Source organism: Elephantulus edwardii, unplaced genomic scaffold, assembly GCF_000299155.1.
Source record: "Elephantulus edwardii isolate Elephantulus edwardi_28Jun2011 unplaced genomic scaffold, EleEdw1.0 scaffold00055, whole genome shotgun sequence".
Classification (NCBI taxonomy): domain Eukaryota; kingdom Metazoa; phylum Chordata; class Mammalia; order Macroscelidea; family Macroscelididae; genus Elephantulus; species Elephantulus edwardii.
The window spans coordinates 16,797,596-16,807,955 of NW_006399805.1; the positions used below are offsets into that span (position 1 = coordinate 16,797,596).

A 10,360-nucleotide genomic window follows, 5' to 3' on the forward strand; every position below is an offset into this window, starting at 1 on the left:
AGAAGCTCTTTCAGAGATGGTTCCTGTCTGCCCCATGTCCTCACTGTGCTTAGAAGAGGCAGTGTCAGCGGTATGGTGCCACATAGAGAAACACAGAGAAAGGAGATTTACGATTAAAGTGGGAGATGAAGTGAGGTAGCAGCTTTGAGTAATGCTTAGTCACCACCATCACCAAGATAATGTTTCCAGCACCCCAGAAAGTTGCTTTCGTTCCTTAGGAGACTAAGTGTTGGTGTTAACAGCATTGAACTTCCATTACAGCAGCTCTCCTACAGAAGGAATAGACCCTGAAAATGAGACTTAGAAGGAGATGGTCAGGTCAGAGAAGTTCTTGGGGAATTTAATGTGTCCTTGAACCACCTGTTAGGTCTAAAGTACAGTCCTGTGAACTGTACTGAGAATCGTCCCTCCTTTCCAAGAAGCTGTTGAGAGGTTGTTCAAGATCAAGTCTATTTTACAGTTAGCAGGACTGGAAGGAAGAGAGGATGTAAAGTACGTTGTTTATTGTAGCAAAATTCTAAATACTCTTAAAATAATAAGTAGAAATTTGTTTTGCAAAGTGAACACTGGCGTGGAAAGATGTTAATAAAAATACTGAGTGTAGAAGCAGGTAGCAACATTATATACAATCCGATTTCAGTCTTGTTAAAATAAAAGACAGATATGATAGGAAATAACACTATTTCTGGCTGGTAGTATTTTGCATATTTATTTCCTATATTTCAGTATTTTCTGAAGTTAACACAACGTCCATGTGTAGTTTTGGTATCAAAATTTTAAAAAAGAATACATTTTAAAAGGAGGATTAACTGTTAATAAAAAGGACCCAGAAAATGACAAGTTGGAGCATATCAGCATTTTAGGATGTCAGCATTGTTTTGTTTCCTCCACATTTGTAGATAACTGTCAGGCTGACTCTGTGTTTTTCACAGCACAAGAGAAAACGTCGCTCCACACCTCTGAGTTCTTCGACACTTCCTTCACCAGAAATAGAAGACAGCTCCTATCTGCAGACTACAGAAATCTCCCTGTGGACTGTAGTGGCTGCTGTCCAGGCTGTGGAGAAGAAGATGGAGTCGCAGGCTGTCCGACTGCAGACCCTGGAGGGGCGTGCAGGGACGGCTGAGAAGAAGCTGGCCGATTGTGAGAAGATGGCTGTGGAGTTCGGCAACCAGCTGGAGGGCAAGTGGGCCGTGCTGGGGACGCTGCTGCAGGAGTACGGGCTGCTGCAGCGGCGGCTGGAGAACATGGAGAACCTGCTCCGCAACAGGAACTTCTGGGTCCTGCGGCTGCCCCCGGGCAGCAAGGGCGAGGTGCCCAAGGTCAGTTTGTGAGTTTTAAAGGCCATCAAGGGAGACTAGCCTTTTCACTTAAGCCACTAGCTGCCTTTCCTTCCTGGCCACACTTGGAGGCCCTCACCATGTAGTGTCTACAATTCCAGGTGTCCGGCTCGTTAGAGGATGATGGGATCTGTCTCTCAGAGCAGGAGTGGGAGAACCTTGAAGACTGGCAGAGGGAGGTGTACCACAATGTGATGAAGAGCAACTATGAGACTCTAGTCTCTCTGAGTAAGTGTTCTCAGAATTTTCCTTCAGCCGGTATTAACATTCCTGGTCTGTGACTCATCACCTAGGTTCCTACAATCTCAAGTCCCAGTGGTTCTCAGTTGTCCTATATGGAGTTGAGAATGGGCATCACTTCCCATTTCAGAGATGTTTGAGGAGGTCTCACGGGTTTTTATATCTTTTGGGTTTGAGATGCAGTGTATGGAGTCACCTAGATTCTTGAGAGATAAGAATCACTGGGGGTGGGGAAGGAAAAAAAAGAATCATTGGCACAAAGCTGTTTTCTGTCAGGTGGAGGTCAGGCACACGTCTGCTGTCCACGGTCATCGTTTCCGACACCAGCCATGCCCTGCTCTACTTCTCTGTTTGCTTTGATAATTCATTTAGAGCAGCCACCTAGACACAGGTCATACAGTTGTGTGGTATATTCTTGTAACTGGCTTCAGTTTGCACTGAGGATCAAGAAGTCAGGAAGACTCTGAAGTGGAATGTGTATTCCTTCCTCAGTGCAGGAAACACCAAGGCAGCCCTCCTGGTGCTCTCAGCTGTGTAGGTCCTGCCTCTCCTCCATGCAGGCCCTGCTTTCAGGCTGTCTGCAGCATGGGGCAGTTTTGGAAAGCTCTCTTAGCTGCTTTCCTAGCAGCAGCTTTCCAGACTCCTCCTCACCAGTTCTCTGCTGATGTGCTGCCGTGGACCGCTTCTGGGCAGTTCACTGCCTTCCCTTTGTAGCCCTGGACCCTTCCTACTGCTCTTCTAGGAGGTTCCCCTCACAGGAACCCTGACCACATTCTCCTGAGCCTAGCTTCTTGGAAGTTAGGCTTCCCTCCTTGTCACCATCTCCTCCATGGGAGAGTGATGTACTCTCTCCTCACATGCAGGTTATAGCCTCTGAAAACCTACTGGAGGGTCAGCTGTTAGTCTCTTCCCATTCAACAGCAGTGAGTTATGTTTTACTTTCTTTTGTGTTTGCCTTTTTTGTTTTTTTAAGTCCTCCCAGCAATAACCTTCCAATTCCCTTGATCTCTTCAGAGATTCTCAGCCCAAGAGATGTCACTCAACACAGGTCTTAAAGAACTTCCCAGGGAGAGAGTCACCCGCTCAGGCAGAAAGCAACTTGAGAGGGCCCCTAGGTGTTTTTTTCCAGAGAAGTAGGGCAAAGGAAACAGCTGTTGAGCAGTTGAGAACCTAGCAAAGGGCCCCTAAAGGAACTGCTGCAGCCAGTATTCCTCTGGATCATAGCCTTTGGTAACACTGAGTGAACACGTCCGGTGCGTGTGTTGTCACACACCTGAAGTAACGCTGGCTCCTCAGACTGTTGTTAATACCTGGCTTAGGGATTTCTTTGCATTTGACTGAATTGCAGTCAGTCACATGGTCTTGTGTTTCATCATGCTGGTTCCAAGTGCCACTGAACAGCTATGATATTCATGTAGTTATGTAGTAATTATTACACAGTGAACATTTTGTTTATTTGAGAACATCTTTTCAGCTCAGATCCATGGGATAATAGCAGAAAGGTCAGTATTTCAGGAGCAGACTGGCTGAGGAGCCTAAAAGCGTTTGGCCTGCCCTGGACTGGATGGTTCCTTCATGCCTGGCTCTTTTAAATGTTGGGTTAAGGTTCTGAATTCATTCTGCAGGACAGAGCTGGGTCCCTTCGAGAAGCACTTCACATTGATGACATGTGCACAACAGCAGACTTGGGCTGCGGAGGTTCTGGGGTTTTGGTGGGTGAAAGAGCAAAGACAGAGGGTGATGACCACTTGACGAAAACTAACTGTTTCTAATTGTGCTAATTCATCAGGGAAAAGTAGTGAGGGCAGCAGCTTTGATTACTGGACTTTAGTATTTACCCCTAACAACAGTCATTCAGAAAGTACACACAGACAAAAACACTGGTCACTAAGTGAGCACATACTGACCCTGACACTGGTCAGTCAGCAAGCCCATATGGACCCTGATGCCAGTCAGTGAATACATACTGACCTGTGATACTAGTCTGTCGGCAAGCATAAACCGACTGCTAATCCCTGGGACTGACCACTGAGCATGTATTTATACTGACAGCAGTCTGTCAGTGAGCACTAATGAGTACTGACCCCTGACCCCTAACACTGGTCTGTCAGCATATACTGACGCCTGACAGACAGTGAAAATGCCCTGACACTCACCCTGGACACTAAGTGAGCACCCCTGACAAACAGTAGTCACCGAGTGACCGTGGTCACTGAGGGAGCATGTACTGACTGGCACTGCTCACCATGCTCAGTCAGTTTCTAGAATCAGATCATGTTGTTTCCTCCCAGAGGTTCTTGGCCAGCCTGAAGGAGAAGCAGAGCTGGGTACAGAGATGCTAGGTGGCTTGGAGGAGGAAGGTCCTGGCAGTGCCCACCCAGGTGAGTGGCTCCAGAATATTCCCCTCCTGCTCTACCCCTCACAACCTCCAGTAAGCTCTGTCTCGGCTACACTACCAGACGTGAGTGTGACATTGTGGTCACTAGTTTACCTGTCTTAACTTCTTACCACTGCTTAACTTTGTCACAGTGTCCTGTGCATGTGACAAGTCTCAGAGCTGCTGGACACTGAGAGCTGGTGACTCAGATCCCCAAGAGTGATGTTGACAGGGTGGGAATCAAGAAGAGAATGTATTGTTAAGAGAGAAGTTTCTTTTTTGTTGGTAGTCAAACTTATTAACACTTTCCACTTCATTTAAGTTTTGCATTATAGAGAAATTGGGACATTTTCCACAGGGATTAAGTACCTTGGAAGTTGTCATTTATAACGTTGTTCTAGAAGAGTATCTTCAGACTCCTGTCACAAAGTCTTTGTGAATACAGCTCTAATTATTGAGTCTGCCTGGTCAGCTTTCCCCATGCTGTCCTGACCCCCGTCCTTGGTGCTTTGAACTCTTCTAAGAGCTCCCTGCTCCCTCCAGAGACCAGTGGTGTTGGAGCTCACCTTCTCATCTGGTCTTTTCTTTGCAGCAGACAGAGTCGTGATCAAACAGGAGGTGCAGTATGAGCAGGAAGGCTTAGACGATGTTTCTGGAGAGATCCCAGGCACAGCAGAAGAGCAGACACTCTTGCATCCGGAGCAGGCAGCCTTCTGGGATGGTCAGGACAGCTCTGCCTTTGTGGAGTCAAGCCCAGCGGGCTTGGACCCAGAGGATCCTGCTGAGACCGGTAGAGATGCCAGCAGTGGCCGAATTCTGGGGGGCCGCCGGAAGCAAACGTCCAGTAGGCGGGTGCACATGGGTCAGGAAGCAGGTCTGGGCCTACAACTGCAGAGGGATTTGGCCAGTCCCTTGGGGTGCTTGGAGTGTGGGGTCACCTTCCGCAGCAAACAGCAGCTGTCTGTGCACCAGAGGACCCACTCGGAATGGATGTCTCACACAGACCCAGAACCTGGAGAGAACCTGCGGTCCCGGCCTCGGCTCAAACCCCAGGCCAGGAAGGGCCGGCTACACCAGTGTGCTGTGTGTCTGAAGAGCTTCAGTTGCCAGGTGAGCCTGACCACCCACCAGCGCTGCCACCTGCAGGAGGGACCTGTAGCTGGCCCACACGCCCAGGAGAGATTCTCGCCCAACAGCCTGGTAGCCCTGCCTGGCCACATCCCCTGGAGGAAGAGCCGGAGTGCTCTCATCTGTGGCTACTGTGGCAAGAGCTTCAGCCACCCGTCTGACCTTGTGCGGCACCAGCGCATTCACACGGGTGAGCGGCCCTACCGCTGCCCTGAGTGTGACAAGAGCTTTGTGCAGAAGCAGCATCTCTTGCAGCACCAGAAGACCCACCAGCGCAAGCGCAGCGGGCCAAACCTTGAGCCCGGGAGGCCCCAGGGCCTGCTCTAAGGGCACCGGCCCCTCGCTGCCGGGGGGGCGGGGGGCGTGCTCTGGTCCCTAAGACAGTGGCTGTGGAGGCAAGTGTTGCCCTTGCCCTGGGGTTGAGGGACAGGCCCAGTCGCCAGTGGTTGGCCTGCAGGCCCCCGGGCCAGGCCTCTGCTGCCTGTCTGCTACTGAGGTGGCTCTCCTGGGGTTACCTCAAGGCCAGGTCTTCAGGTCAGGGTCAAGGGGACCAGACGGCCACCGCTTTATGGAAGAGCCCCTCCACCTCTGTGGCCCATTTGTCCCTAACACATAGAAGTGACCTAGTGACAGCTCACACTACATTGCTCTAAAGGACCTTTTGGAGTCAGATTTTTGCTAATTTTTAAATATAGAGGCCAACACTTGTTTTTAGATTTCAGAGTTGTCATTGTTTATCCAACACAGGGACTGGTCCTGCCCTAGGGAAGGGAATAGTTTTTGTGTCTCTGAAGCCCTCATGAGGGCAGAGAGCAGGACAGTGCAGCAAACACCTGTCCTTTCAGAGGATGAAAGGAGGTGGCTCCACACTGCTTCCTCGGCCCACCCTGTCTGGAGACTCCAGGCAGAAGAAGCCTGCTTCTGTTCTGCTCCAGGCACCACAGACTGCGCCCCTGCTTCTCTGTGACTGTGCACTGAGGTAGTTTCCAGGAAGAGGGTGGGGTGAGGGCTGTGAATGGGATCAGCTCTGATGTCTTGGTGATGTCTCCTTGTGATTGACAGTGGCCTAGAATAAAATATTACTAGAAAAACAGGCACACTCGTGTTCTGCATTCCCACAGGTGCTGTCCTGGGGCCGTCAGAGGAGGGTGTTTATGACAGCCTCTGTGTCTTTTGCAGAGTGGTGACTATGGTGGGTCAGGACACAGGAGCAGTTAGAGGTGTGTGTGGACTGATAGGCACAAGCCACCGACACGAGAAAGGAGAAGGTCCATCACTGACATCTGTGCGCTTGAGGGCTTGCTACAGCCACTACAGGCCAGAGGGTCCTGTAGGGCTGAAAGGGATAAAATGTACAGCAGGGGCCCTGGGCCAGCTCTAGGGTGTAGACTGGCCATCCACATCCCACTTGTCAGTCCAGGCCAGTCCTCTCAGCTTATCCCTGACCCCACTTCAAAGCTGCCACTTGTTTTCAGGGTGGATTTGAACTGCCAGCTTTTGGACTGGCAGCACATTTCCTTAGCCACTAGCCCACTAGAGCTTCCTGTGGGCTAGTTAGCAGCTTTCTGCAATCAAAGAATGAAAGGGTTTGTGACTTGTCTGCCCTGCCTTGCTCTGCTGTCCCTCAGTGAGGGTCTTCATTGCCTCAGACTACTCAGCGGCATCTTTTACAGATTACCAGAGTTACTGGTAGTTACTGTCCTAGAACACAACTGCAAATGGATGTCCTGATAAGCTCGCTGTCTCCTGACTGATCTCTGTCTGGCTTGCTCCCTGAGCCAGGCTTCCCTCTCCCACAAACACCCGCCTGCCCAGCTCATAGGATGCTTCTTAGAAAGATCCTCTGTACCTTGTTGCTTCAGCAAACAGACTGGCTCTTGTTAAGACACTGGCACATGCAGCACTTCTGTATTACCTCAATGTGTCCAAAATACATTTTGTCATGCAATCAGTATAAATTATTAATGAGGTGTTTTGCATTTTTTTCCATGTGTACCATAGAGTCAGGACCAACCCAAAGCTGAGCCTCCAGTGGGGTTTCAGTGGGGTTTTCAGAGGCAGTTAATCACATGGGAGGGGATTGCCCATCCTTCTACCATAGAGCAACTGGTGGCCTCGAACTGTGTGGCTTCAGGACTGCAGCACAGCTTCTTGCCACTAGGCTACCAGAACTCCTTTTTTTTGGATACCATATCTTTTTTGGTTTTGTTGTTTTGCATTATCAGAGAAGCCTTAAAGCTCTTTGGGGTTTGGGGTGTGTGTGTGTGTGTGTGTGTGTGTGTGTGTGTTTGTATTTTTGTAAGGGTTGCATTTTGAATGGAAATTTACAAAGCTGATTGGTTTTTCACCCTTCTATTTACACACAGTTTGTTTTATAACATCCATAAAGTCCCCACAGGGTAATTGCTTGTTTCCCATATCCTTGCAGTAGTGCTGATCTCCATTAACCCTTCCGTCCTGACCCTTCCTGCCTCCAGGTCTTTCTCTCTGGGTAAATGCTGCTGTTTGCATTTTATACATTGGTTGGTTACTGTGAGAAGTGATGCCTCCCTAGTGGTGGTGATCACCCAAGCTGGCACTTCTAAATATTTTGAGATACAAATTGTGAACAGGCAGATCTTTGCTCCAGTTGGGTTCCGATCTGTCGGATCTCTTCTCCCTGTGACTCCAGCAACATCCTAGTCTACTTGCTTACAGATACCCCATGTCCACCTTAACAAGACCTGAGAGGAAAAAAAGCAAGGAAGACCCTCAACAAGGTGTACTGACCCAGTGATAACAAGGCGCTCAAGCATGTCCAAGATCATGAGGATGGCACAGGAGAGGGCAAGGTCCAGATCTGTTGTTCATATGTCACTGTGATTCATACTGGACTCAACGACACCTAACCACAGGGTGGCCGTGCAGAGCAGGCACAGAGTGAGCTCACGGCTAGTGAAGGGATTCAACTCAGAGAGGCCTGTGTCACACCCAAGATGCTCCGGCTCAGGGTTATAAGGGAATTCTCTGTGATGTCCAAATATAAAGAAAATATTAAGCGGTTCCTACTGTCATGGAGCCTGTTCTGATTGAGTGACCCTCCGTTGCACATCTGAGGCTGTAAATACTAAAACTTTCGGCCTCAGAGCAACTGGTGGGTTCAAGCTGCAGACACATTAAAAAGATTAGCAATCTGACATAATAAGCAGTTTGACACTTCTGGGCCTTTTAAGGAAGAAAAGGATATTATAATCCTTTTAGTAAGTTTGTAAAGAGAAAGAAGCAGTGTGCTTTAGACGGTGGGGTATGAGAAGCAGGGAGGAAAATGTGGGGTGAAGGGTTTTGGATCTTGATTGGTAACAGCTGAGGAATCTCCAGCATGAGAGTGACCTGGGAATATTAATTTAGTAAGAACTGACTCCTAGCTGACCCTCCAGTGGATTTTCAGAGACCATAAACGGCACAGAAGAGCATTAATACGTTGCTGCACACTTAAATTGACGACCGTGCTTAAAACACTTTTTTTTTGCCGTCATTTGCGGCAGTATTAAACTAGGGAGGGGTAATGCTTTTCTCTGGGACAGGAACTAAGCTGGAAGGTTTCTCAGGGAGATCAAAGAAAAAGTGTGAGCATATGTCCAACCACAGAAGAGTGCAGTACAGACTCAATTCCCCAGGCAGGGTCCAGGAGATGCTGCTCCTGAGGGCAGGGCCCCATCTCGCTCTCACTCACACCAGCCTCCACATACCAAAGTGGTCTGTGGGATGGACAAGCCTGCTGGGCATTCACAGGTTAGGGATGCAGTGTTGTCAGAGGTGGGCAGCTCCTGGGGAAAGGTAGTTTGGTTCTTTTCTTTCTGGTCTCCTCCTACCAGTACTTCCCCCACCCCCAAACTTTCCTGCCGTCATTACGGTTCTGTACAGCCCACCATCTAACCCAGACCACTTACCTGGATGGACAGGTGCAGGGGCTGCAGCAAGTCTCTCAGCTCCCCTGTCCTGGTGAGGTCCCTATGGTAGGGGACAAGGGTACTTGAATACCTGTACCTTCCTGTACCCTGCAGTGGAGGCTGATGAGCAGCTGTTTCCCAGGGGGACCTGCCAGGACCCCCACGGGAGGTCAGTTCACTGGAGTCTGCAGGCTCTGGGGCTCTGAACTGTCACCATGATGAAGGTCAGTTCAATTTGTCAGAACTTCTCCTGACCCACCAAAGTACTGGGCTGAACAATGGGGCAGAAAGGTTTCTTTAATTGTAAAATCAATATGAAAGAACCTGTTGGAGCCTGCTAAATAATTTTAAATCGTTGTCTTCATGCCGGGAGATCATGTCTCCTGGAAACTATTAGAACCCACTCTCATTACAACTTGCTGATCTGTTACTGTCCTTCATAGACTGGACTGACCCCTGACTGGATCCTGCGAGCAAGTGCATTTAATGTCTTCAACACATTTGCAAGCTTTATGATGCAGCGTTAATTCAAGAAGGGATTTACAATAAATATTGCCATATGTAATGCCATGTATTGATTTCTTGTTAATAAAAAGTAACCTTGCTCCAGAATATAGAGGATGCACACAACTTGGAGAGATCACTTATTGTTAACTGAGCACACTTTTGCTGCTTGGATTAATCTTTTGCACAAATGTTTTGCAAACGGGTTACACACAAGGGAGCAATAGCTGCCACTCTGCAGAGCGAGGACAGCACGTGGGGTGGAAATGCAGAAAAGACTGCGAACCAAGGATTCGTCTTGGCTTTCCCGAGGGTGCCTGGGTCCTGATTTAAGGAGGTGGGCCCCTTCCGGGTCTACAGGTGGCCTTCCCGGTCTCCAGTGGCCGACAGATGGCCCCTGGCAGGAGGAGACCTTCCCTTTCCTAATAAGTGGTGGTCCCAGGAAATGAGACCTGTCTGTCTGGTTCACACACACCCCCACCTCCACCATCTCTTTCCCGCCACCTTTGGAGCCTTGGCCGGGGCGAACGGGAATGGGGGCCGTGGGGTTCGGCCTTCACCGGCCCGGCCCGCGGTCCCTGCCTTCCCTGCAAAGCGCACAAGGCCGCTGTGCCTCGGGCCGACCGGCGGCCAGCTGTGCCCGGCGCAGGTCCTGGGGCCGAGGTCCTGGACCACGGAGCCGGCGTGGGACGTGGACCTTCCAGGACCCGACGGCTCAAGGTTGGGGACCCGGAGCGGGCGCGCTCGGACCGAGAGGGGCCCGGCCGGGCGGGCAGGCGGACGTCGATGTGGTCCTTCCGGCCGCAGGGGGCGCTGTCCGCGGCCGCGGCTCCGCTTAAAGG

General features: G+C 50.1%; 1 protein-coding gene across 1 annotated transcript; it reads left to right on the forward strand.

Moving 5' to 3' along the window:
* Positions 1–16: 16 nt before the first annotated feature.
* ZNF212 (zinc finger protein 212) lies at positions 17–5,412 on the forward strand. The gene is made up of 5 exons (XM_006887279.1): positions 17–70; positions 933–1,322; positions 1,442–1,568; positions 3,872–3,961; positions 4,550–5,412. Exons 1-5 carry the CDS (start codon positions 17–19, stop codon positions 5,410–5,412), a joined length of 1,524 nt encoding a protein of 507 aa, XP_006887341.1.
* The last annotated feature ends 4,948 nt before the right edge of the window (positions 5,413–10,360 follow it).

What these genes read in the sequence shown, in the direction of transcription:
- ZNF212 (XM_006887279.1), top strand. Translation starts at nt 17, where the DNA reads ATGGTTCCTGTCTGCCCCATGTCCTCACTGTGCTTAGAAGAGGCAGTG. An exon ending in TGAGACTCTAGTCTCTCTGA is followed by an intron (nt 1,569 to 3,871) that starts GTAAGTGTTCTC and finishes GTTTCCTCCCAG; the next exon opens with AGGTTCTTGGCCAGCCTGAA. An exon ending in TCCTGGCAGTGCCCACCCAG is followed by an intron (nt 3,962 to 4,549) that starts GTGAGTGGCTCC and finishes TTTTCTTTGCAG; the next exon opens with CAGACAGAGTCGTGATCAAA.